General features: G+C 45.2%; 1 protein-coding gene across 1 annotated transcript in view; it reads left to right on the top strand.

Annotated features, from left to right (window-relative positions):
• Positions 1-27,670, top strand: part of HMCN1 (hemicentin 1) — a gene marked incomplete at both ends in the record, with an annotated part of 185,973 nt that overhangs the window by 126,102 nt on the left and 32,201 nt on the right. The window contains 25 exons of the mRNA XM_082287593.1: positions 1,118-1,231; positions 3,678-3,764; positions 4,173-4,364; positions 5,090-5,263; positions 6,207-6,320; positions 7,747-7,892; positions 9,476-9,626; positions 10,327-10,530; positions 12,092-12,205; positions 13,027-13,214; positions 13,621-13,717; positions 16,586-16,747; positions 16,929-17,042; positions 17,163-17,365; positions 17,590-17,671; positions 17,785-17,916; positions 18,140-18,289; positions 19,326-19,485; positions 20,053-20,177; positions 21,571-21,754; positions 21,928-22,025; positions 23,180-23,458; positions 24,113-24,303; positions 24,959-25,040; positions 25,506-25,642. Coding sequence (XP_082143719.1) covers positions 1,118-1,231; positions 3,678-3,764; positions 4,173-4,364; positions 5,090-5,263; positions 6,207-6,320; positions 7,747-7,892; positions 9,476-9,626; positions 10,327-10,530; positions 12,092-12,205; positions 13,027-13,214; positions 13,621-13,717; positions 16,586-16,747; positions 16,929-17,042; positions 17,163-17,365; positions 17,590-17,671; positions 17,785-17,916; positions 18,140-18,289; positions 19,326-19,485; positions 20,053-20,177; positions 21,571-21,754; positions 21,928-22,025; positions 23,180-23,458; positions 24,113-24,303; positions 24,959-25,040; positions 25,506-25,642 — 3,680 coding nt within the window. The remainder of the gene's footprint in view (positions 1-1,117; positions 1,232-3,677; positions 3,765-4,172; positions 4,365-5,089; positions 5,264-6,206; positions 6,321-7,746; positions 7,893-9,475; positions 9,627-10,326; positions 10,531-12,091; positions 12,206-13,026; positions 13,215-13,620; positions 13,718-16,585; positions 16,748-16,928; positions 17,043-17,162; positions 17,366-17,589; positions 17,672-17,784; positions 17,917-18,139; positions 18,290-19,325; positions 19,486-20,052; positions 20,178-21,570; positions 21,755-21,927; positions 22,026-23,179; positions 23,459-24,112; positions 24,304-24,958; positions 25,041-25,505; positions 25,643-27,670) is intronic.

Here is a 27,670-nt window from a genome sequence, read left to right as displayed (position 1 = left end):
ACATTGGCTTTAGGAAGGAGAAGAGCTTTTGTTTAGCCAAATGTAGAAGATCTGTCCTGCCTCAGCACTGGAGGCCTGGGTGTGCGCTGGTGTGTGATGCCAGGGAAGGTCACAGTGTTCGGCAGGCAGGTTTCTGCTTCTGCTTTGGCCTTGTGCAGGGGTGGATGGGAGAAGGGATCAGGGAGACACGAGGCTGGAAGACCTGAGCCTCCCTCAGTCTCCCAGTGCTCCCTCCAGCAGGCGGGATTCCGTGGGCAGAGGCACATCCAGTAACCAGCTCAGCACTTTGTTCCTCCAAGTGCATGACCAGGATCATCACTTTCTGGGCTATGTCCCAACAACGATAGCCACAGGCAGGAGCTGCCCAGGGCAGATGTGGTGTGCGTTAGGGAATGGTTACTGATGGGAGAGCTGCTAACCAGAAACTAGGAAAAGCTGCAGGCTGGCTGCCTGGTTTCACATTCAAATGCTCCCTGATGTCATTTCTGCTGTTCCTCTGCCAAACAGCAAGGAAAGAGAAGTTACTCTGCTATGGCACAGCAGGGACATTCCTGGTCTTTGGTCACACATACTTGCAAATCTTCCTTCTAAATGAACGTGTCTGTGCAAAGGTGACCTGACAACTACAGAGTTTAGAGGAATCTGTTCTTTGAAACCATTGCATGTAAACCAGTGCTGTTATCAGCTGTAACTATTATTGATGGCACAATTAATGCAAATGCTAAAAGGGAGAAGTGGAATTTTATTCCTTATCTATACATGTGAAAATACCTTAAGGGTACTTATAAACAGCATGTTTATAAAACTAAGCTTATTTTTGTGTGTAGATGTGTACACACATAAAAAGCACTGATGAGGCATTATTAATTTTCCTGAATATTCATCTAGAATCTCAGTATAGCAAAGCACTCTTTGTGAGTGAAAATCCTGCTGTCTGAGGCACTGTGTGCTGTCCCAGTTTCCTGCCCAGAAGTGTGCGTTGCAAGCACAATGTTTCTGCCACATCCCAAGTGCTGATCCATGAATCCCATGCAGGGGAGCAGGGTGTGTGTGCCCTGCCCAGCCCTGGGATAGTGCTGGTCAGAGCAGGACTCTGATGCTGTTTTGGCTGTCTCAGGGGGCCGGACGCTGCGCCTCAGCCCCGCGGGTGCGGCACACGAGGGACATTACACATGTGTGGTGACCAACGCCGCAGGGGAGGCCAGGAAGGACTTCCACCTCTCTGTCCTGGGTGAGTACCTGCTCGGGTTTGGGGCAGCACAAGAGAGGGGTTTGGACAGTAAGGGGGAGGGCATTCTGTATACTTTGCTGGTATTTAAAAAAAATATTATGCTGAAACATACGTCCTTAGGGGAAAAAAATAAGTGAATTTGATACCACAAAAAATCAGGTTGTAAAGAGAAGCTTCTTCTACACGGAATCATAGAAACCTGGAAGGGCTTAATTTGGAAGGGACCTTAAAGCCCATCTCATTCTACCCCCCACCATGGGCACCACTATCCCAGGTTGGTCCAAGCCTGGCCTTGGGCACTTTTAGGGATGGCACCCTGTGCCAGGGCCTCCCCACCCTCACAGGGAAGGATTCCTTCCCAATATCCCATCTATCTCTGGCCTCTGGCAGTAGGAAGCGATTCCCCCTTGTTCTGTCCCTCCAGGCCCTTGTCCAAAGTCCCTCCCAGCTCTCTTGGAGCCTGTTTAGGTGCTGGAAGGGGCTTCAAAGTCTCCTCAGAGCTTTCTCTTCTCCAGGATCAGCAATCCAAACTTCAATACAGTGGAAACCTTCAGTCAGCAGAGCCTTTGGTATGATAAAGGATATAAACCAGTGTGGAAGGGGGTGATCCTGCTGATGTACTTACACCAGAAGTTGTCTAGCAGGCTCTTTAGATGCTACTTGGAACCATTAATATATTCTTTTATTACATTGCTTAGTTTTGCAAACCGGTATTCTCCCCAGAAAACACTACTTTTCAGTTTAGTAACTGTCATTTTTATCAATAACTGTCAGGCCTGGCACAGTGCAGGATTTCTCACAGCATTTCTGTGTAGAATTTTGTTCTAAGTTTCCTTTCTCTGAGGTGCTGAGCACCCTCATCCTCCCTTGTCTTCAGCTGACTTGGGCATATTCAGCCTGTAAGTGATAACTCCCGTTCAAGTCAGTTCATGTTTATTTGATGAGCTCATGGAAGTGTGAGTGTGGTAGAATGGAAGAGATGGATAAACACTGGAAAGCATTCATTGTCTGACTGTTTTCTTTGGAGGGCTTTAGTAGCAGGGTGTTCTTGAGAGTTCTGGGAATCTCTGTTGCATAGGCTTTGTTTGCCCTGAAGAAAAATGCTCAATGAAGCTGATTTCAAGTGAAAAATTCCATTGTTCAGTCTTCTCTTCCCTCCCCCCAGTAATTTCTTTGTCTTTCTAGAGGAAAGTTGCTGGAATGGGGCCTGACAGTGGCACAGAATCCTCACCAGTCACTGTCAGTGGGAACTGTACACAGACATGCCAGGGTTTCTCTGGGTTATTGTAGGAGGCACAGCAGTTTGCAGGCAGAGCTTGGTGTAATAAGCACAATATTTATGTATTTATGTATTTGAAAAGGGTTTGGTGTGGCTTTGCCATATTTTTGAAATTAAGATGTGTTGACAACTTACTGTACTATTTTGGGGTCAAAGTGATGAGTTGCTGTCTTTGTTTATGAATAGTAGTAACTTTTGGCCTGACTTAAGTCCTGAACTTTATGATTTTAAGTTTTGTTTCCCCCCATCTGTTTCCTTCACTCCAGTTTGAACCCTTCATTAGTTACCACAAATCTGATGTAACATTCTTGTCACTGTTGACAATGAATTCTGCCTATTTCTGTGATTCTTACTTTTATAAAACGTTTGCTTCCAGCAGTGAGCTAGATTGCAAATAAGCTGCTAAATATATTTTAATTCCTTTCTTCTGAGGTCTTTTATCTAGGCTGAAAGTTTGCATTTTGCAGGATTATTAAAGCATAAATCTGGCTCCTTACTCTGACATTTTTGTTACAAAACTTCCTGTATCTCCTGGAGATGGAGCTGCTTTCTGATAACTACAGGTCTCCTTTTCAGCCTGTTGCACTCCATGCCTGCTTTGACTTGTAGTGCCAGTTTCTTTTGGCCCGATCTACAAATGCCTCTACTTTGAAAGAAATAATGGATCACAGCTCTTAACCACCACAGCTACTCCCCAGCACCCTCATAACCTGCCCTCCTCATCCAAAAGCACAAGTTGACCAGGATTATTTGGAAATATGTCAGTCATGTCAGCCATACAGTAGGAGTTTCCTTGCGTTGGGTTGGCTGTCTGGGGCATGAGATAGGTATTTTACGGGTTTTATCTTGTATTTCCCTAGAGAAATGTAGTTTGTACCACAGCAAGGTGCCTTTAGACCTATGTGGTGTGTTCATTCCCATATGGAATTAGCTGTATTTGCAGAGAACACTGACAGACCATGGCACAGCATCCACTTGTTGGGAATCTGTTGTATTGCTCTTGGTTTTTAATGGCAGTTACTGTGTAACCAAACACAAACAATGGCGAGTTTGTTTTCCTAATCCTGTGTTCCTGGGCTCATCCCTCCTAGCAGGATCATCAAGCAGCCTGTTTTATTTCAGTGTTGCAAGGAATCCATGCTGATGTTTTCTCCTTGCCTGTTGCAGTGCCTCCAGGGATTGTGGGGGAAAATACACTGGAAGATGTGAAGGTGAAAGAGAAGCATGGAGTTACCCTGACGTGTGAGGTGACAGGTAAAAGAACAGTTTATGATTTACTTTTGCTCATCAAAGCCATGGTGAGATCACTACTTGTGCCGCACAGAGTGTTTTTAATGGGATTTCAGTTCAGTGGGATTTTTAACTCTTAAGATTTAACTGTGGTGCTTAGAGCAGGACTGAGCACTCCTTGTAAAGGTTGGATGAGATGAACCAAGAGGGATGTTGCTGTGATATTTCTTCTCCAAAGGCCTGTGGAATTTCAGAGGAGGTGTACATCACTTCAGGAGGTTCAGAGACTTCAGAATGCATATTCCAAAACCTCCCCGCACAGGATGTACTTGAAAAGCACACCCGAAGCTGTATTTTCGTTTCTCAGAAATCTTGATATATCCTAGAGGTTATGCACCAGCTCATGTTTGCCATTTTCCCGACTCCATCAAGGGAACCCTGTGCCGCAGGTCACGTGGCTGAAGGATGGGCAGGCTCTGGCTGAGGCTGAGGATCCCAGGATCATGTCCAGCGGGCGATCCCTGCAGATCTCCGAGGCGCAGCTCCCAGACACGGGCCGGTACACGTGTCTGGCGTCCAATGCTGCTGGGGACAGGAGCAAAACCTACAGCCTCAATGTGCTTGGTGAGCAGCTGGGCTGCCTCTGCCAGAGGAACAGGCAGTTTGGGGAAAAAGGGAGTCCTGCTGGAATTCTGTAGGGCTTTATTGACAGCAAGGCACAAGTTGCCTATGATTAGAATGTTACCTCTTAGTAATTGATAAGTGATAGCGGTTTAATAGAAACACCAGTGCTGTGCTTTAGACAACAGAGCTGGAACACAGGGAACCATAACGGGATGTCGTCCTTATGGAATGGGTGGGACAGCACTTTATTTTATTGTGATTCAAGGAGGGAGCATCTGAAGAGCATTTCAGATTGTGATCTCTTCAGAAAAGCTGAAACCATCTGCACTTCTCATTTTGTTCTGTTTAATTTTCCATGAGGGTTATTGCACAATGAAGTGCAAACAATGGCGAGTTTGTTTTCCACAGCCTTGTTTCCTAGGCTCATCTTCCAGGACCATCAAGCAGCAGCTCTGCTCAAGGAGTGGTGGCTGGATTCCTGGGAACCTGTGCTTGACAAAGGCTTGGGTGGGAGTGAATTCCACTGATTTGGGATCACTGCTGACTTCAGAACAAAACATAAGACCAGCTGAATGTTGTCTGGGTCTGCGTTTGGGTGCTCCTTGTAGGAATGCCTCCCAGCTAGCTGATGCTGCAGCCAGATTCCTAGACTGAACAGGGACCAGAAAATAGGCTTTTCAGAGAGGGACTTTCCTCCCTGTGGTTACTGATTTTGTTGTTCCCAGTGGCTCCAAGCATTGTGGGAGCAGACAGCCAAGGGAATGCAGAGGATGTCACCGTTATCCTCAACAGCCCCACCTCGCTGGTCTGTGAAGCTTATTCCTACCCCCCAGCCACCATCACCTGGCTGAAAGATGGGATTCCCTTAGAGTCCAGCAGAAACATCCGCATTCTGCCAGGTAAACTCTGCTCTTATTGAGATATAACACCTAATTCTTTCATTGCATATTTTTCTGTTACAGACTTCTTTAAAAAAATCAAAGGATATATTTCTGTTAAGTGCAATGCACTGGCACAGGGTGCCCAGAGAAGCTGTGGCTGCCCCTGGATCCCTGGAAGTGTCCAAGGCCAGGCTGGATGGGGCTTGGAGCAACCTGGGCTAGTGGAAGGTGTCCCTGCCCATGGCAGGGGGTTGGCCCTTCATGGGCTTTAAGTTCCTTTCAACCCAAGCCATCCTGGCATTCTCTGTACTTCTCTAGCACTTCCCATTCCAATATTTTTAAGTGCTTCACAATTAACTGATTGTTGATTTATGTTTTATTATGTATTTATCCTTTTGTACCATCAAGCAATGTGATGGGAAAATTCATGTGAGTTAATGATGAATATAAATTACTTGCAATTAATTGTGGCAATTAGATGGAGAGAGAGATAAATTAGGAAAGAGAATGATGTGGGATTTTTCTAGGTCATTAGAAGTTTGCTGTTTTTAGTTAGTAGAATAACTTTTTCCACCTCCACAGGTACTAGGGAAATGGGAACAAGCTTCAGAGCGAACACTGGAGTACTGTAGATGTACAAGTACCTTGCCTTGTTAACTGCAAGCGTTCAGAGAAAAAATAAATCCTGGCTAAATATCTTCAAGAAACTCCCTGCACAAATTTCTTGATGAAATTTCTTAACAAATTTACCAAGAATCCATAAGCAACAGGAGTTGTGATCCACAGCACTGCCATGAATCGTGCACTCATTTGTTACATGTGGTAGTAAGCAGTCAGGTTTTCTGTTCTTCTCAGGGCAGATTCTGGACCAAAGAGTTGGAAATATGCTGCAGGAAGTATTTAAATAACTGGGAAGCAAGAGTATGGTGTGGGTGCTATTAAAGGTTGGTGTCTTTGGCAGGTGGGCGGACCCTGCAGATCCTGAATGCCCAGCAGGACAGCGCTGGAAGATACACCTGCATAGCCACAAACGAGGCTGGGAGGGCTCTGAGGCACTATGAAGTGAAAGTCTACAGTATGGCAATGCTTTCAGTCTTTGAAATTTGTTTTTATTTTGCATTCTTCCATTTCCCCATTGCAGTGTTGTCTGTCCTGGTGAATACAAGGTTTCCTATTAATGGCTTTGCTGAGCAAACATCTGCATTGGCTCTTGGCATTGGTGGAGGAAAGACACCAGGAAAGTTGATTGTTGCATCCTTTGCAATGCTACAGTTGTGCTAAAAGTCTTCCTATCACCCAGGGGAGGACATTTTAGAAACACTGAAGTCCAGTTTCCTCTGAAATCCTTCTTTTGGTGCTGATTTTCAAGTCAAATGAATGCAGCATTTGACTGACAAGGGGAGATGTGAGCAGAGAATCTCTTGAGCACAGAAACCACTTTAGAAAAACAGGAGGGGGCCTCTAACATCTAGTGGGACACTTTCTTGAGGAAGGTAAAACAGGAGGATACTATTTTTATATCCTTCCATAAAATTCCATATGCACAAATGTTTTCCCATTCAAGTCTTTCCAACAGCACATTGTCATTTGAGCATCTGTACCTAAATACTCAATTTTAATGCTCAAACTCTTCATTATGGGCTCAATCAAGCATGATTTTTACCTTTTTTTTGAATTTCCCAGTCTGATTTGGAATTGGTTTGCTCCCTTACAGCAATCACACTGTTATTTAATTACACTAAATCCCTAAATAAGGCCCCACTGGATTTGGAATAACGAGAAGATATCTAAAGAGTTCATTACTGATGTGTGGCTATGTGGGAACCTAACGTCCTCCACCCCCCAGTGCCATTGCAACTGTCAGTTATTAGGATACCATTAGTATTAGGGGAGAATTAAAAAATTCCCAGTGGAAAAACAGCATGGAAAATGCTCTGAAAGCATTTTACATAATTTCAAAAATATTGTGAGACCGAGCAGGGGGGTAGCTGAAGAATTTTGAAACATTCTATTTTCCTTCTGATTCAGAAAGAAACAGGATTTTGCAACACTGGGATTTCAGTGGGGTGGAAATGTTGAGTTTTGACCAGCTACTCTGAGTGTGGACTTGGGATCAAACATATGTTTCTGGGAATATTTGTTTCCATTAAAATGTTCTTTAATGACTACAATACCCTGAACTTTATAGAATTGAAGCCAGGCGTGTAATAATGAAGTGCTGTAGTTAGGTAGGGCTGTAGTCCGGTTTGCATGTTTAAAAGTCTTGAACACAGTTTTGTATATTTTTGTACATAATAACTGTACTAGAAATGGCTAAAAATACACATACATATAAAAAAGTAATAATTTGGCTGTGGGCAAGAGGCAGTTTATTGGGGGAATGCACTTGCTTTCCCTGACATTATCATCCAGGATCTCCTTTTTTCCAGCTAAGGTTGAAATGCTGCAGCAGGCAGTAAGCCATGACAGTCTCTCCCCTCTCTGCCTTTGTCTGTGTGCAGTTCCACCCACCATTGCCAAAGGGGATGTCTCAGGGACGGGGCTGTCCCCTAAGGAGGTGAAGATCAAAGTGAACCACAGCCTGACCCTGGAGTGTGAAGCTCACGCCATTCCTGCTGCTTCCATCAGCTGGCACAAGGATGGACAGGCCAGTCACAAACTCAGTTCCTTCCTCTTAGGGGATGTGGGACAGGGACAGCTCTGTGTTCCCTGTTCCTGGAAATAGCATCTGTGCAGGGCAGCAGGAGTCACCCTCACTCCCTGCTGCTGGCAGCATCACCCACCAGCAACTTGGGGTGTTTGCTGGCACCCAGACCTCTGCAAATCGACATCCTGGCTTTTGGTGGGTGCTTGGCAGTGCGTGAGAGGCCAGAGCTGGAGCTTCCAAGCCTGGCACTGGCCTGTGCTGTGAGAGGGTGTGCCCTTCCTGGCAGGAGCATCCCATGGTGTGACCACAGGGCCTGTGGCTGTTGTGTAAAGCCCTCAAAGGCCCTTTTACAGATGGTCCCCTCAAGTGCTTCCCTTGCAGAAGTTGCAGAGCCTCCCCCTCGGTCCTGGCAGAGCTCACAAAGCCACAAGAGCATCTGGCTGCTCCGGGGGGGTGAGGCGTGAGTCCTGCCACACACAGCGCTCCATGGATCTGTCTGGAGAGCTCGGGAAGGGCAGGGCCACGGGAACACACAGCACAAGGAATGAATAAAAAAGGAGCTGTGGTACTCTTCTGTAAGAAAGGAGATGTGTTATCTCTTGCTTGAGCTGTTCCTGGTAGGGCACTCATCATGGAACAGCTCTTCCTGGATTTAATGAGCGTGCAGGAATAACCTGGATGATCAGCCTCTGGCTGTTTCAAGTGTGCCCTGCTGCTCTGGGATCCCTGGGAGTCCTGGTTCTATTGCCAAAGAAAAACTCAATTTGGGGAGTTAAGAGGTCCCCAAAGGCAGTGGTTGTGCACAGCTGGCTGCCACTGGCACAACAGCTGCTGCTCCTTAGGCTGCCCTGGGTGAAAGGCTCTCATTCCTGTCCATGGACTAAATTAATTGTCCCCTGCAGGCCGGAAGTTCAGTGCTGACTCCCAAATCATGGAAGCATGGGCTCATGGCATGGTTTGGGTTATCAAAACCCATCCAGTTCCACCCCTGCCATGGGCAGGGACACCTCCCACTAGACCAGGCTGCTGATGTACATGAGCACATCTAATGTGTTCTGGATTTCTGGATTCGCTGCTGACACACAGGCTGTGTCACTGCAGCCTCTGCTGTCACATGTGAGCCACATTCTGGCACAGGAACGTCTAATCCTGTGCTGCTGCTCTGTCCATTCTGTGTTCACACTATGTCCTTGCTGGGCAGCAGATCTGTAGGTTGGGTTAGGTACATTTGTTCACCTCACGGAAAGCTGGTGGTTTTCCGTGTACTGGAAGCTTGGCCAGTGAGTTCAAGGATTGAATCAGCCTGAGTGGATCCAATGTCACAAGAGCCCTGGCCCGATGGGGATGGCATTGCTCCCCTCAGCAGCATCCTGGGGCTAGGAGTGATGGAAAATCACATCCTTGAGGAGACCAGCCACCACAATCAGAAGGATGAAGATGCAGAGTTTCTGACAACCGTGAAAATAAAATTGTCTCCAGGAACTTGGAGCTTGATTGAGTTTACTCATATTACTCCCACGAATCTGGCTATTTCTAGTGTGTGTTTTGCTGAGTATTAATTTTCATTTGAATTGACATTGCAGCCACTGCAGGGAGATGAGCATGTCCTGATCCAGGGCAGCGGCCACACCCTGCACATCAAGGAGGCCCAGGTGTCAGACACAGGGCGCTACACTTGTCTGGCCTCCAACATTGCTGGAGAGGATGAGCTGGAGTTTGATGTAAATATACAAGGTAAAAGGGTAACAAAACTCTCTTGGTAGCCTGCTTTTCTAGTATTCTGGGATGTTGGAATTAGTAATTTTATGCCCTTTATGCTTGTGTGGTCAAACCCAATGCTTTTGTGTTTTGTGTGACTTTGATTTCAGGGTTATTTTGCTTGTCACTGACATGCAGTATTTGATTATTCTTTTATATGTTGTGTTTCTGAAGTCAGTGCTATGACGTAGCAACTCTGATCTTCCTCTAAATGCCATGAAAAATTTGAATTTATTTTAAACTAAGATATATTTTATTTTTCTGTTTTGAGTAGTATTTAGAGGCCCCAGACATAAATATCTTGTTGGCCTACTGTGTGTAAATACAAGAAAACAATCATGAGTAATTTCTGAAAATTTAGACAAAATGAGAGCTTGAGTGAAACCAGATACCTCATTGTTTAAGTATTTTTGTTGATGAATACCCTCTGTGTTTGTTACCAGGTCATCTTACACTGTTATTTATTACTCTTCAGAAAATACTCAGTAAATTGCTCAATTGTTCATTCTAGAAGAACTAGATTTTTCCTGGGTAACTTTAAGTGGGGGGAGGGATTGACTGAATACGTTTTATTTTTATTGTTGCTATTGAACATTAGAATACCTTCTCATTTCTTGACTTTAAAACCAGCTATTTCTTTGCAAAATGCTAACATTTTTCCTCTTCTTTGTTGTAGTTCCTCCTAGCTTCCAAAAGCCTTACAGGGAATGGGAAGCTGGGAACATGGTGGATGCAGAAGGAGGTGGAGAAAGTAAAGATGTGATTGTCAACAACCCCCTCTCACTGTACTGTGAGACCAACGCTGTTCCTCCCCCTGTGCTCACGTGGTTTAAGGATGGGCATCCTCTGAGCTCCAGTGACAGAGTGCTCATTCTGCCAGGTGGGTGTTCAGCTGGCACTCTCTGGCCCTACATCGAGGTGATCAGAGGGATGGAGCTCCTCTCCTCTCCTGGGAGGAAAGGCTGGGAGAGTTGGAATTGTTCGGCCTGGAGAAGAGAAGCTTCAGGGTGACCTCATTGTGGCCTTGCAGTGCCTGAAGGGGCCAACAGGAAAGATGGAGAGAGACAATTTTTACAAGGGGTGGAGGGACAGGACAAGGGGGAATGGATTCAAAAGAGGGTGGGTTTATATTGGATATTGGGAAGCAATTTTTGGCTATGAGGGTGGGGAGGCCCTGCCCAGAGAAGCTGTGGCTGCCCTGGAAGCGTCCAAGACCAGGCTGGACAGGGCTTGGAGCAAGCTGGGCTAGTGGAAGGTGTCCCTGCCATGGCAGGGGGTGGCACTGGATGGTCTATAAGGTCCCTTCCAACCCAAACCATTCTATGATTCTGTGACTAAGAAATGGCCTTAGTGCTGGTATTTGTGTAGTAATGACACACTCCTCCCCTTCAGAACCCTTCTTTAATGTTCTTCTCAGACTTCGTTGGCTGGTTTCTCTCCAGTCCTTAGGCTTAAATTGTTTTCTTTAAGAAATAGTTGCTAAAATGGTGTGAATGTCACCACTGAACTCCCACAGTGAATCATGGAATTGCAGAAGGATTTGGTTTGAAGGAATCACAAGGCCCATCTCATTCCACCCCCTGCCACAGGCAGGGACATGTTCCACTATCCCAGGTTGCTCCAAGCCTTGTTCAGCCTGGCCTTGGACACTTCCATGTGTTGCAAAATGAAATACAATGATACCTTCTCTCTGATGTGTTCCTGATTTATTTCCTCACTAAATTTGCTTTGACAAAAAGATAATTGGAGTAGAAAAGCCTCTTAACCAAGGAGTGAGGCATGGAAAACATGTTTGCAGCAGAAAAATGGCCATGATCTCCTACTTAAGCTCATGTGGGGAAGGGAAAGAGCTGCCTACAGTCATGAGTGTTGCTATGCAGAGGTGGTTTGGGATGGAGTGTTTAAAGGGCAGTGGTAAAAGCATAACACCTGCTTGTCCATCTTGTTCATCTCTTGAGAGAGCAATGACAAACACTCCCAAAGTGTATTCCTAAGATGTCCTCTCCTTCTGAAGGTGTTTATATGGCTATGCTTTAATGAGGAATAGAGTGAAAAGTACCTCTAAAAGCCTCAGAAGTGAATCTTTTCAGTTTGGAACGGAATATTCTGTGCTTATATTTCCTTTTGCCTGTTAGTTCTGTGCCATCTTACTGAGAAATGTTTTTATTTTTGATAGAAGAATAATGCCTGGCTGCATACTGCTGCAGCATGTTCTTCCTTTATGTGGAATTAATTGCTCTTTTCTAGAATTTCAGTATGAGCATGGCTGCACTCCCAACTATCTGCTGGTGAAAAAAGTAGCTAGGAAATGAAACCCTTTAGTTACTTATGATTCAGACCAAATGCTGACCATTCATAAATTCGCTTGCTCAGGTCTCTGGTGGGATGTGGTGTGGAGATGATGGAGAGTGCTTGATGCTGTCTTGGACTTTTGCTTGCAGGAGGCCGGGTGCTGCAGATTGCGCGGGCACGGGCGGGGGACGCTGGCAGATACGCGTGTGTGGCAGTCAACGAGGCGGGGCAGGACTCCATCCACTACGACGTCCGAGTGCTCTGTGAGCTTCCCTTCTCCTCTGAGTGCTAAAAAAGGCTTCTGTAAAGTAACCAACCATTACTGCAGGAGTCCTTAGTGTTTTTAATGTTTATTTGTAAACTAGGCGTTAATGTGTTTAGGATGCTAGAGCTGTACAGCTGTACAGAGCTGTGTGATCCGAGTGTTGCTGTTGTAAGTTGAATGTGTGTAGGTCATTATTATAGGAACTCAGTTGTGTTACACCTCTCACCATTCACCAGAAGGAAAAGCATATGTAAAAATCCAGCTTTTATCTTGGTATCTCTTGTTCTCTCTTCAGCTTTCCATTGAGACTTTCCTCTCTCTTTCCTTATTTTGGCCATCATTTTCCACAATACCTGCAGAACTCCCAAAGCCTGAAGGGAATTGAGGATTTAGATTAATGAATGCCTGCCCAACCATTTTGATGACTTTTTGTGTCTGTGGATGTACTCAATGTTTTAGCCTTGGGAAATACTTACTTCTTTACCTATATGACTGTGTTATACCACTGAAATACTGATTTATTGTTGCAAAGGGGTCCTGCCTTGGAAATCATCTTTTATTTTGATGGCAAAGAACACGGTAGAATAACTGGAAGATGGGTTTTCACCTCTCCTTCTCTCTGTGTGCTGTGAATAAGTGTAGTTCTGCTGCAGTCCTTGGAGTTATACTGAGTTGTTCCAGCTGAACTACTCATGGGATGGCTTTATCTTTCACTGGATTCACTGGAGATTTCACTCCTTCCTCCTGCAAACCCAGTCTAATCTCACAACCACCTGAGAGGTGCTGAGGGAGTGTTCTCCTCACCTTTGCTCCCTGCAGTTCCCCCATCCATCAGTGGGGCCGACGGGGACCTGCCTGAGGAGGTGACTGTGCTGGTGAGCAAGGAGGCAGCCATGGACTGCATTCCCAGCGGGAGCCCTTCCCCAAGGATCACCTGGCAGAAGGATGGCCAGCTCCTGGCAGAGGATGACAAACACATGTTTCTGTCCAATGGAAGGAAGTTACAGGTAGTTCATAGTGAAAAACTGGTTTTTGGCAGGAAAAAACTGTCTGGTTCTGCTGAGTACGAGGTATTTTCTTTCTCCTACAAGGTGCTGCAAACATAAGGAGTTTTGTCCCTTGTTCCTGTCCCTCACCTGCTGCTTCTCACTCCCATGTAGTTTCCTCAGATCCAGCCATTTGTGGGATGATGCTGTGAACCACATCAGTGAAATCACTTGCTTTAAAATATTATTGACTTTTTTTGAGAAAATAGTGAAAATAGTTCTGAAGAACTTCCCTTCCCACTGATGAATGAAATTGAATAAAACTGTGAAAGCAGAGAGCTGGACTTAATCCTCTCCACTTGCTTCTTTGGCAGTGAGTTGTCTATATATTAGCTCCACAGCCATATTTTGTCTTTTTTTGCCTTAGATTTTGAATTCCCAAATAACAGATACTGGCAGGTATATCTGCATCGCAGAAAACATAGCTGGAAGTGCCAAGAAGTATTTTAACCTCAATGTTCACAGTAAGTACAGTCATCCATAACTTCTGTCTTTGTCAAATGCTGGTTTAGCTTGGCTGTGTTATTTTTAGCAGAGTGCTGAGACCTGCTCAGCTTCATTCATGTGAATCCTACTGGGTGTGATGGAGATTCTGACAGAACAGAACTCAAATATCTGTTTAAAGTACCTTGACAACACATGGCTCTTGATAACATGTGGCTTTAGCTCCTCAGGCGTGTTCCAGGAAGGTGGGATTTGTTATTGAGGCAGCCTGGTGTGGTGGCTGCGTTCTCCCTGGTAAGGGTTGCTGAGCCCTGGAATCATGAATTATGAGCAGGTTGGATTATAGTCTGTTTTGATACATTCAGAAAATGCATTTTTCAAAGAAATTAAAGATAGAAAATGTTAAACGAAGATACACAGCTTGTAAATGCTTGGCTTTTAGAAATGTGCCCTTTGAGGTTCCTGTCTGTTCTCTATTTTTGGTTTTCTTGTGGGGTTACAATAGGTTTAAAACAAATGTTGGCCTTAAGCATCAGAAGTCTAAACCAAATACAATCAAGACATTTTTCATAGAACAGTCTCCACCACCTTCCCTTCCCTCTCCTGATAATTTCAGAAAATCAGGACATTTCTAAGTAACATTTCAGAGTAAACCCAAACTTCCCCTTCTATTTCTGCCCACTTCCAGCTTTCCATCCTGAAGAGCAAAGAAGCGTCATTCCCACCAATTCCCTCTGCACCATTCCATGTTTCAGCCTGCCAAGGAATACTGGCAGCTACATCTTTATCTGCTTTATCTGACAGAAAACAAGGGCTGTCCTTTGTCCCACCTAAAGACAGTACCAGGAATGTGAGGAATCAGCTTATTGCACACAGAATAATTGCATTTTTCCTCTATCACACACGCAGCAAATTTACCTACTACGTGGCACAGATTTATAGCACTTTTTGCCACTCAGCAATGCATTTAGCCAAAAATAGTGTTGTCATGGGAAGCATTTGCCCTGGAGTTGTTCTCGGAGAAGTTATTTTCTTTCAGTGGAGTCTGTCCAGATTTCCTGATGTGTGAGTTCTGCTTTTAAATCAAAATATTTCACTTTTCCTGACATTTGTGTTTAAATTTAAACTTCTGTCTTCAAAATATTTGGTTTTAGTGACTATGGCTTAATACTGTCCCCTTAAAAGAAATATTTGCATGAAACTTCAGTTCTAACTCAATGGTATTACCAACTTAAGTCTATTTTTCTTAATGCAGTTTAATTTGAAAAATTAGAGTGTAGCTGTTCAGGAAAAGACCACACAGGGTGAAGCACTAAGGAAAATGCATTATCAGTAAGCAGCAGGATCTGTGTTTTGTCAGTGTCCAAAAAAAAGGCTATTTCCCAGCATTTTTATGTGTTTCTAATAGAAGTGCTCTCATAAATTTAAATAAAATATTGAAGATGATGCTCTTTATTAAGTTGAAAAATTAACTTCTGGTCTCCAAGGTGAGTAAATAAAACTAATATAACACCTTTTAAAACATAGGAAATAAGCACCCAGATTTAAATAGGGAAATAATAGGTAATTTTCATGCTGAGTGCTATATTTGAGCCCATGATGGTGTCCTTATGCACATACAGATACATTTGCATGTGCAGATTGTCTGTGGTGCATTTGTGGGTGTCTTTTGCTGCAGAAATTGAAATCCGCCACTGACACAGTTTAAGCAGATTTCATTTAAGACAGCTGAAATTTGGCCCTGTACATTAAATTACCCACTGCCGATAATCACATCTGTGGGAAAGGAACTGTAAAAGTAAATAAATATAAAAAGCTATCAAATGTCATTAGATGAGAATCCTCCACTTGCTCTAGTGAACCATTTTATCCTCTTTATCAGGGAAATATCCTTCAGTTATTCCAAGCTGAAAAATATGGACCAAATTCCCCATTTACGTGGACTCCCCTTGTTTGTGCAGTGCCCAGAGGAGCCATAAACTTGCCTTAATGACTGGTTTGTGTCGCTCAAGTGACAGCAAACAGCTGGAGCCTTTCGGGAGGAGATGGGCCAAAATACTTCAACATTTCTGTCTTTGAAGAGGAGGATTCCATGTGTTCTTTGAAATGATTTTTCCACCCAACAGAGCCAAGAACATGCTTTTGCTTTCCTCTTAAGTGTTTTATATATCCCCACTGCAAAAGCATGGCAGCTAAAGCTTGGGGGTTATTAAAAGGAAGAGATTTACAGTTCTTTCATTCTAAATCGTTCTTGTAGAAAGGTCACATGTCAAACTATTCTTGATTTAAAAATCCTGGGACTTGTAAGCTTAAGGAATGCACCCCCTGGAGCAATGATGTGTGCCAGGATTTTCCAGTGCTTAGCTCACTGCTAAGCAACAGGTTTGTCTGGTTGACAGAACAACTCTGAACTGTGTCAGAAGGAATCAGTTTGGGGTCTCTGTGGGCAGAAAATGGACTGTTCCAGAGAGAAATGGAGCAGCAAGAAATCAGGAAGAAGTGATAGTCATCCTACATATCCTGCCAATGGGAATTTGCTCTGTCCTGCCTCACACAGCAAATGACCAGTGTTACAAAATTGGCAGTGCATCCTCAGGATCTTGGGTAGGTTCATTAGCCCTCCCAAACCTCCAGCACAGAAGGACTGCAAATGAAATAATTGATGTTGTTGTGAAGTACAGGAGCAGGAATGACCATTAGATTGGTTTGTCATATTTCCAGATGGATCCAAAAAGCAGTTGGTCCATTCATAGGATGTGAAAGATTTTTGCAACCTATCCCTTTGGCAAAATGCAGCAACTCAGCTTTATTGTAGTAAATCGGGGTCTTGTGGGGTATCCTTTGCTGATGCAGTGATAGATGGTATTAATGTATTTTTCTCTCCACAGTTCCTCCAAGTGTTGTTGGGACTAACCCTGAGAATCTGACCGTGGTGGTGAATAATTTCATCTCTCTGACTTGTGAGGTCATGGGCTTTCCACCTCCTGATCTCAGCTGGCTCAAGAATGGAAAGCCTGTCAATTCAAATTCCAACACTTTCATTGTGCCTGGTGAGGAATCTCAGCTATTCTGCAGCTTTCAGGCTCAGCTTCTGTCTGATTTGTCTTGATAGGGCCCATTGCCACTCTTCATGGGACACAGTGTCTGTGCTCAGCCTGCAGTTCTAAACCAGCCTTTGGGATTGACACAATCACCACAGAACAAATCTCCAGCCTTCTCTCCTCGCTCCAGGTGCTCGGACACTGCAGATTCCCCGAGCCAAGCTGTCAGATGCTGGAGAATACACTTGTACTGCCAGGAACCAAGCTGGGGAAAGTCAGAAGAAGAGCTTCCTAACTGTCCTTGGTTTGTGTATTACCATTTTCTGAAATAATATCTATGGCTTGGAAAATATGGGGAGGTTTATCTGCTTTATTGGGTTGTTTCAACAAAACAAATGCAGAACTAACTGAGCTCCTTCCCCAGTGCCCCCGAGCATCAAGGCCCAGGGGGGAGCATCAGTGACAGTGCTGAACGTGCGAGTGGGCACCCCAGTGACCCTGGACTGCGAGTCCAATGCCATCCCAGCCCCGGTCATCACCTGGTACAAGAACAGCCACATCATTCCCGACTCTTCCGCCATGGAGGTCCTGGCAGACGGGCAGACCCTGCGGATCAAGGCTGCAGAGGTGGGCCAGGCTGCGGGGAGGCTGCATCTGCCAGTGCCAAGCAATTCTTTCAGTCTGTAGTGGTGTATTTTACTTGCTGCACACAGGAGATGTGTTTGCTGGAGGCTTCTCGTCCTGTGAGAAACACCTTGAGTCAGCAGAGGCACAGGCTGTTAATGTCTCTAAACTGTAGCTTTAAAGTAAGACTCCATGATGATTTCTCTTAAAACTTGCTTTTATTTTAGGTTTCTGACACGGGCCAGTATGTGTGCAAAGCCATAAATATTGCAGGACGAGATGATAAAAATTTCCATCTCAATGTTTATGGTGAGCACCTTCTGTATCATCTTCAATAATTACTGTAATAACATAGACTTTGCAGGTTAGGCAATTCAAAATCAGTTTACATAACATTCTTCCTGCTTCAATTCAATTCACAGTGCCTCCAAGTATAGACGGCCCTGAGCAAGAGTTGGTCAGTGAATCCATCAGTAATCCTGTCACTTTTGTGTGTGATGCTACTGGAATTCCTCCACCCACATTAGTGTGGCTTAAGAATGGAAAAACAATAGGTAACATTCTCTCGTGCTTTTCACTCCCCTTTTTCCCCGCTTTGAGGCCCCACTTTGCTGTTTGCTGTCTGGTTTGTGTTTCTTCTTCATCTGTCTCTAGACAGACTCCTATGAGAACTGATTGGAATTTTTGTTTTGAAACTTTGATGGAACAGTTTCTCCCAAAAGAGATGTTTGCTCCCTGTGGTCTGGTTTGGAATGATGACTTGTTTATGTCTTTCAGAAAACTTGGATTCTCTTGAAGTTCATATTTTATCTGGTGGAAGCAAGCTTCAGATCGCTCGCTCTCAGCTCCTGGACAGTGGCACCTACACGTGTATTGCCTCCAATCCAGAGGGAAAAGCTCAGAAAACCTATGTGCTTTCCATCCAAGGTAAGGAATGGGGAGGATGCAGGGAGCAGAACTGGTTGAACATCGGGTGAATGTGACGCTGTGCTGGAGACACTGAGATCACATAACCATGTAGAAAAGTGGAGAATTTGGACTGTTGTTTTTGTAACCAGAGGTGAGAGTGGTTGGAGAATTCAGTACTTCTGGTCCAAAATTTGCATGGAAAAGAATATCCTTAAGCCCGGACTGTGGAGCTTGAACAGAGTTGTGCAAGTTGTGTGTGTCTGTTGCTGGTCACATCCTTCCTCCTGCTGAGCACTGGAGCTGCCTTAGTTGGCTGTGGAGCAGCACACGGAGATGGATTTGGGAGCAGTGGTACCTGTTGTGCCACGGGAGGAGTTAGCAAAGACCTACTGCCAGAATTTCCTTAGGAACACTGCACCTCAAATGACAAATCCTTATTTGTTATGGAATTGTCTCCTGCCTTGCTGTGCGTCACCCTTGGTCTGCAACTGTTGTGTTTTCCTCTGTTCCTAATGACTCATCCCCACTAATTGCACTGGTGTACCCCTGCCTGCCAGTTTTTCCCGGAGTCTGGGAATGGAATGTCAAGGTGGTTGTTTGATCAAATGTGTCTGAAATTGCTTGAAATGCTCAAAACTTGTTAGTGGGACTGACAGTCTTGACTTCATGGATATCAGGACTGTCAGCCTTGTTCCTTGGGAATACAGGCTGGAAATGACTTTGATTAGGATGTAATTAGTGTGGCCGTTCACAGGACTATGATGATGTTGGTCACAGAATTGCAGACTGGTTTGGGCTGGAAGGGACCTTAAAGCCTATCCAGTGCCAACCCCTGCCATGGGCAGGGACACCTTCCACTAGGCCAGGGTGCTCCAAGTCCCATCCAACGAGGCCTTGGACACTTCCAGGGATCCAGGGGCAGCCACAGCTGCTGAGAACCTGCCCCAGGTGCTGCACTAAATGCTGGTGCTCACAAGCTACTGCAGTGTGGCTGTTTCTAGTTCAGGTTACGTTTCTTGCTGCTGAATCTCTTTCCTTCATGGTGCATTTCCAGTTCCTCCCAGCATTGCTGGCTCTGAGATGCCGAGTGAGGTCAGTGTCCTCCTGGGACAGAGTGTCCAGCTGCTCTGCAGTGCCAGTGGAGTGCCCACCCCAGACGTGCAGTGGCTGAAGGATGGAAAAACAATTGCCAGCGATGATTTGCAAAGAATAAGGCAAGAAAAATAAGCAGACACTGCATTCTCTTTTATAATTTTAAAGCTCAGAGGGCCCTAAGGAGGGAGTGTGAGGAGAGTTGAACTGGAGCTTAGCCAGGTTAAGAACATCTCCCTCCTTAGCTTCTATAAATCAGGTATAATTTGTTAGTACTTCAGTTTTTTAAAATTTTGTTTTCTTAACAGAGATAAGTATATGATATTGATATCTTTCTCAGTTAATAAATTCCATAAAAGTTCATCAGCTTCATCAAAGTTTGTTAAGGTCATTAAGTTCCTTTGGAGGGGAAAGATCTGAGCCATGGAAACATTTTACTTGATGCTTTTCATTATGGGCCCTTCAAAAGCCTGGCTGGAGTTGAATTTTAAAACAAAGTTAAACAGGACATCTCTAGGAAAAACTTCCTAGCCTATCTCTAACAATAACATTTTGCAAAACACAATGGTTCTCTCACCAAGCTCCCAGAAGCATAGAGGCAGTTACTGAAATGTCCAGACCAGACTGTTGATTTGCCAGGTCAGAGGAACACTAAACAAACTCCCTGTGCTTTGTGATGCTCCTCGTAGAGTGAGTCCAGATGGCAGCACATTAAACATCTCCAGAGCTCTCACCTCAGACACAGGGAAATACACTTGTGTGGCTACTAATCCTGCAGGAGAGGAGGACAGGATTTTCAACCTGAATGTATATGGTGAGTTCTGCCAGATGTGAAACCCAAGGTCTGCTCCATAATCCCATCCTTGGGAGCATTCCCAAGGGAGAGCCCAAAGAGGAGTGCCTGTCTGCAGTGGAATCCTGCATGCACGTGTTTCCAATTGCCTGTGCTGCAGATATTACACAGGATGCTCTGTCAATGACAAAAGGGTTGAAATTGCTGGTAAATGTGTTTTGGGATAAACAGGAATTAATTCCTTTGGTGGATTTCGTAATAGAGGGATTCTGCTTGTAATGAATTTTTATTTCTTGTGGGAAAAAATATATTGGGGCTGATTTCCTAGGACACTGCTGTTTTGTTGTATTGTCTTCCCTAATTCCAATCAAAGCACATCAGCTCAGAGCAGAGAACTGATAGTTAAAGGTCCCGAGGGTTTAAAAATGAGGGAGTGTTGGAGGAAATTGCACAGTTTGACACCCAGTAGATAGTGAGTGTAACCCTTTAGCAGCACAGAGAGTGGGTATTTTATGTGAAAAATGTGCTCATTAAGTACAGTGGAGGGGAGAGGGGAGAGTTCTGCCCAGGCAGGATCTCACAGCAGGGTGGGTGTCTGTCCCACTTACACAGACTCAGAGTCAGTGGGAACACAGGCACGAGTAGAGCAACAAGGGATGACCTTTGGTATCATAAATAACAGGCCTGAATGACCACAGCACATCTTTTAGGGACAGAATGGCTCTGCACAACAACAGGGAGTTTGTGCTCAGTTTGTAATGGTTGAAGTTCAAGCAATAACCAACTTAAAGATCTTGTTGGTGTCACTGTGACAGTGAGTGATGGGATCCTAACTGAGCCAGAGCCTGGAGCTGCACCTGGCTGGGCTTCTTTGTGTAGTGAACCCCCAAGGGCATGGCTTTCAAACTAACCTGTGACCCCAAGGAGCCCCAAGGCAGCAGTGAGTGTAATCAGCCAGAATACTTACCTAGGCATTTTGAACTTCCTCTGTTTAAGAATGAAGTCAGAAGATGCATCCAGACATCAATAAACTAACTTTCCTCCTCTGTGATTACTCTGTATTTAAGATTTATTTAAGGATATGAGTTTGAGTGGTTCCTTCTGGCTCTGGGTTCAGCCCATCCCTTCCTGCACTGTCCTCTCCCCAGGAGCTTCAGGCCCTGAGCTCTGCCTTTTTTGCCACAGGCTGGCAAATCAAAGATCATTCTACTGTCATTGTACAGTGCCTCTGATTTGAAATATGTAAATGGATGGCTTTTAGTGCTCAATGTTATTGTCTCAGGATTTACTGTACAAAAAATGGGATCTTCTCATTGAATTACCAGTGGGGCATTAGGGGCAGGATTTCCTGCAAGGTGGAATGGTTTCAAGAGCCTGTTTTAATACATTCCTTTCCGTCATTTACAAAATGCAGTTCCTCCAACGATAGCCAATAGTAAAGACGAAGCAGAGGAGCTCACTGCCCTTTTGGACACCTCCCTAAATATTGAATGTGCTGCTGCTGGGACCCCCCCACCACAGCTCCACTGGCTGAAGAACGGCCTCCCTCTGTCTGTCTCCTCCCAGATAAGGCTGCTCTCAGCTGGGCAGATCCTCAGGTTGGTTCTCGTTTCTTTTAACTAGCTCACTTTCTGTTCTCTTTTGCGGTATCAGCATAATTCTGCTCTATTTTTGGAAGCAAGAGTAAAATTTGATCCAAACCATGCCATAATAAAGGTAACGTGTTCCATGTATTCCATTTACAGCTTGCTTAAATTGCTTTTTTCCTTAGGCTTGCCCGAGTGCAGATATCTGATACTGGAGTGTACACTTGTGTAGCATCTAACAGGGCTGGAGTGCACAACAAACACTACAACCTGAGAGTTTTGGGTGAGTGTCTCTGAAATGCCTTATGTAAATAGTCTTAGTTCTAAATTTCTTAAACCTGCTCTTCAGCTTTCTTTCTCACCAACACCTTGTCACAGCCACCCACAAGTATATCTTGGAGGTAATCACTGGGGAAATACTAACTTTTTTAAGTGTTGGGGATTTTTTTTAAAGTGGAAAGTATTTTAACCCTAGAAAGTCCTTACCAGAATTACCACCCATAGTCATAAAATCATGGAGTGGTTTGGGCTGGATGGAACCTTAAAGCTCATCTAGTTACAACTCCCATAATGTGTCACAGGTTTTTTAGAAAGAATAATATTTAATTTCTAAGTGAAGTATAGCACAGGAATTTAAGTGGGGAAGTGTGGAAGGGCACCTGTTCCTGCTGTTCTGTGCCCAGAATACCCCTGAGCTGTGTGTGACAGAGCTCTGTCCCTGTGTCCCTTTGCTGTGTGTGACAGAGCTCTGTCCCTGTGTCCCTGAGCTGTGTGTGACAGAGCTCTGTCCCTGTGTCCCTGAGCTGTGTGTGACAGAACTCTGTCCCTGTGTCCCTGTGCTGTGTGTGACAGAGCTCTGTCCCTGTGTCCCTGAGCTGTCACAGCTCTGTCCCTGTGTCCCTATGCTGTGTGTGACAGAGCTCTGTCCCCCTGTCCCTGTGCTGTGTGTGACAGAACTCTGTCCCTGTGTCCCTGAGCTGTGTGTGACAGAGCTCTGTCCCCGTGTCCCTGTGCTGTGTGTGACAGAGCTCTGACCCTGTGTCCCTGTGCTGTGTGTGACAGAGCTCTGTCCCTGTGTCCCTGTGCTGTGTGTGACAGAGCTCTGTCCCCCTGTCCCTGTGCTGTGTGTGACAGAACTCTGTCCCTGTGTCCCTGAGCTGTGTGTGACAGAGCTCTGTCCCTGTGTCCCTGTGCTGTGTGTGACAGAGCTCTGTCCCCCTGTCCCTGTGCTGTGTGTGACAGAGCTCTGTCCCCCTGTCCCTGTGCTGTGTGTGACAGAACTCTGTCCCTGTGTCCCTGTGCTGTGTGTGACAGAACTCTGTCCCTGTGTCCCTGAGCTGTGTGTGACAGAGCTCTGTCCCCGTGTCCCTGAGCTGTGTGTGACAGAGCTCTGTCCCGTGTCCCTGAGCTGTGTGTGACAGAGCTCTGTCCCCGCAGTGCCGCCCAGCCTGGACAACGCGGGGGGCACGGAGGAGGTGTTGGTGCTGCGGGGCGGCGCGGCCACCCTGGGCTGTGTGAGCGATGGCTCCCCTGTCCCCAGCGTGTCGTGGCTCAAGGACGGGCTGGCCCTGCACCTCGGGGCTCGCCTGAGCTCCAGCAGGCACGGGATGGTGCTGCAGGTGCTGAGGGCGGAGCCTGCGGACACGGGCGGATACACCTGCGTGGCCTCCAATGCCGCCGGACAGAGCAGCAAGCACTTCGTCCTGAAGGTGCTGGGTGAGTGGTCACCTCACAGCGTGAGCAGTGACGTGACACTTAAAACAGCTTCAGGGATAAGGAGTATTTCATAGGCTCACAGTATGCCAGCATGATTTGGGTTGGGAGGCACCTTAAAGCCTATCCAGTTTCACCCCCTGCCATGGGCAGGGACACTTTCCACTATCCCAGGTTGCTCCAAGCCCTGTCCAGCCTGGTCGTTTCAATAAATGATAAATGAGAGAAATAAGGAAATGAAAGATACCTAAAGATGTGTGAATGTGCAATGCAGTATGTATTTCCCAAGTACTGAAATGTGCTATAATTAATATAACCATATGCTATAAATTAGTATCTTTGCTTAGCAGAAATTCAGTTTGACAGGAAGATGCGCAGCTGAAAGCACAACAGTTAAAAGGCTGATAAATATATTTGCTGAAATTATATATGTTTTACCTGTGTTTTTGAAAACATTTTCCAACTAGTAATACTAAATCATAAAATTAATAGGCAGATTCAGATAGAAATTACCTGACTTCCTCAGTGAGTTCATGATACACAGAAATAATTTAATGTAGACTAATTCTACAGACTCTACCCACAAGATCATGTTTTCAGTTGGTTTTTAGAGGTGTTTTGAGTCCATAAAGAACTAGAATGTTTTTCCTTCCACAGAGCCACCTCGTATTAATGGTTCAGATGAACCAGAAGAGCTCTCTGTCATTGTTAACAACGCACTTGAGCTTCTCTGCATCTCCTCTGGCATCCCAGTGCCCAAAATCTCATGGATGAAGGATGGGCGCCCACTGCTGCAGACTGACAATATTCACGTGCTAGGAGAAGCCCTCCGAATAACCAGTGCTCAGGTAGTGTTTGTTTCAAAACAGGCTCAGTTCTGCAATCTCTAAAATGGTTCCTGCCTTAGGACCATCCTCAGAGGTGTCCTAAAAATCCCTAAAATTCACCCACCTGCATTGGTGGTTAGAGAAGGGTCCAGGGCAAACAAGCTTTAAAAACCTGAATCAATAAACTAAGGTTGGATCCAGCTGTGGATGCCCAGGTGAAGTTCCCCAGACAGAAGTGGGATAGGGCTTGGGATTGATTGCTGCTTGTTTTGTTTGTAAGACCAACACTTCTGGGCTGTAGAACGAGGAGTTTATAGGAAGGAGAAACCATCAAGATGTTAATGACACTGTGCACAAAAGGATTTCCCCAGTGCCCAAACCTGAGCCTTCCTTAGATGGATCGCTACAGCCAGTTCCATCTTTAGTGCTGGAGACACATTATCCAGAGAGATCTTATGGAGTCCTGCAACTCCTGAGCCATCTCTGAGTAACCCCATCACAGTAAAATAAAGAAGTATTCAAGAACTTCATCACTTTCTTTCCAGGAATTCTGTATCGCCTGTGCTTGTGTTCAGGTGCTGCCTGTTGTATGTTGTTACTGTGTTTGTATTTCTTGGTTTTGCTGAATTTTTCCCATAATCTGAGGTTTCTGCTGAAGTTGTCCCTGTGTTTCCAGGTGGAGGACACAGGAAGATACATGTGTTTGGCATCTAGCCTGGCAGGGGATGATGATAAGGAATATTTGGTACGAGTGCATGGTAAGTTTAACTTGGGGGAAAAAAAAAATTTCTTCAAAGTGTAAACTGCTAAGGTACATGTCAGCATCTCATTTAACAAACACATATTCCTAAAGATGAAATACTCTGTGATATTACACCATATAGTCATAATTAATGTTTCTGGTTAAGGATGGTTATTCTGAATGTGATATACAATTAGCAGGGAAGTTCCACCTGATTTCTGTTACAATTCCAAGTCTTATTTTGAATATCCAGGAAGCTCACAGATGTCAGTATTTGGCTGGATCAAGTTTCTTGTGCTCACTCTATAGAGATGTGGAATATACTGATGTATTTAACATAGGTATTGAGAGGAAGAACTAATTAATGATACCACAGCTTTGCATTTATTTTAAACTTGAGATAAATTGGAAGTTTTCAATAAGTAGTCCTCCTGATGGTTCATATGTGTGGTGTTGATTTTGTTCTCTGTCTTTGTGCCAGTCCCCCCCAACATCGCTGGTGCCGGAGGGCCCCAGGAGGTGGCAGTGCTGCAGAACAGCCAGGTCATTCTGGAGTGCAGGTCGGACGCTGTGCCTCCTCCCACCATCTCCTGGCTGAAGGACGGAGAGCTGCTGGAGGTACTGAGGCTCCAGCCTTCGTGCTGGCCTTTTGCTCCCTGCACTTGTCACAGCAGTGCTCGAGGTCTCTTGCTCCGCTCTCTCTCCCCTCAGCCCGAGTTACGTGCCCGGAACTCACAGCAGCTGGGTAGCCCCAGTGCCACTGCAGTCAGCCCCAACTGAGCCCCCAGAGCCAGCAGGCATGTGAAGTGGCCATCCCGCTGTTACTTGTTCTTTTTTCCTTTAGGGGGATCCCTTGCTCCTCCTGGATCCTCTGAGCAATGCTAGAAGCCTTCGGTAAACTCCTGAATGGCTTCCAAGGAAAGGTAGCTGAGACAAGACTGCACTCTGTGTTTCCTTTGGCTATATTATGCATCCTCCTACTCTAGCAGCATTTAGAAAGGAACTGAAATTCTTTAAAAGAAAATGGGTTGCTAATCACCAGATTTTGTACCAAGTGCATCCTTCCCACTCAGAATTCCATAGTGCCAAGACGCTGGCAAGGCAGAGAGTCTTTGCTGGTTGAGAGACAATTAGCAAGATGAGGATGGTTTATACAGAAAGAATTTTTTTCCTTCCCATCCTTGGGATCACTCACAGGTGCTTTTCAACTAAATATTGAAGTTCAGTTATTAATTGAACTTCATTAAAGTTTTCTCTCAACCTTTATTCATCAATAAAGAGGAAACAAATACAGATTATGAATCGTCTCCCTTAACTGTGATTCATCACTAAACCTTCACCCAAGTTTCCGCTTGTTTCCTTTCCTCTGACATGCCATTCCTCAGGCTCTTTCTCTGTGGTAGATTTAGAAGAATTAAATATTACTGGAAGAAGGATGTGGTGGGTGAACATGTCTTACAAAGTGCTGCTAGGGACCATGATCTTAATGTAGCCCAGGAACCAGCTGGAAACAAATTTAACAGGAACGTTCTACTCCTGGACAGTTAATTCTTTAATTGGGTAGTGGGGTTTTTTAATGAAAACAAGGATGAACAAGGCATGGAAATAAAATATATGAATGCTTTTTGCCTTAGCCTTCATTGGAAAGCTTGTGTTTTAAAAGCAATGCTTAGCGAACATAAACCATGAAAAGCAGCTGCTGTTAAAAATATTCACCAGGAAACGAAAGTAGAGGAAATACTGAGGTGCTCAGCCAGTAACCTGGAAATTATCTTTGCACTGCTGGTTCTCCTCCTGCCTTGTGAATTCTTGTCAGAATGTGAGGACTGAGGCTTCTTGGGACCTTAAAGCCCATCCAGTTCCACCCCCTGCCATGGGCAGGGACACCTTCCACTAGCCCAGGATGCTCCAAGCCCCATCCAACCTTCCAGGGATCCAGGGGCAGCCACAGCTTCTCTGGGCACCGTGTGCCAGAGCCTCCCCACCCATGAGCTGATATTCTAGACATCAGGAGAAATCAGTGTCCTCCCCAATGCCTGGTTGCTTTCTCAACCCCAAAGAAATGTAACAGCTGACTAATCCTGAGCATCTGGAAATGGGTGTCCTTGGGTGTGGGAAGAGAGGTGAGGAGCTCCTTGGCAAATCATCCCCTTTGCCTGGAAAAGTGAAGGTGTCACAGTGACGAGAGGGCTGGAGAAAGGCAGGTTCTCGGCCTGCAGTGTTATTTCAATTTAAGTATCACTGGTTTTGTGAAGCAGCCTTGTTGTGGGGGGTGTCATTCCTCCTGCTTTTGTTGTCTTCCAGTGAGCAGATTTTGAGGTGTCAGGCCTGCCCTAGTCCATCTCTGTATCCTGAGTGATGGAATTGTGCAGCACCACCTTCTCTGGCAGCAGAACTATGGAAAGATCTGGCCTCCAGCAGCTTTGGAGTTCTGGCACTCTTCAGGGATTTTGGAAATGCACTTTGAGGGTTAAGAAAAGAAGTAGATAGGAGCCTCCTGGCCTAACCTGTCTTTTTTCAGATACTTCAAGACTTGCTGAATTTGTATTTTTTTTCCGAAGTCGGTTTTCTGGATTACTTTGAGTAGAGCCTAAGGATTAAGTTACAGCTTCATCCCCTGTCTTATGTCATCTCTAGGTTTCTGTG

This window comes from Coloeus monedula, assembly GCF_965178545.1.
Source record: "Coloeus monedula genome assembly, chromosome: 9".
Classification (NCBI taxonomy): Eukaryota; Metazoa; Chordata; class Aves; order Passeriformes; family Corvidae; genus Coloeus; species Coloeus monedula.
Note: the sequence above shows the minus strand (reverse complement) of the source record. Positions and strands in the feature narration are given on the sequence as shown.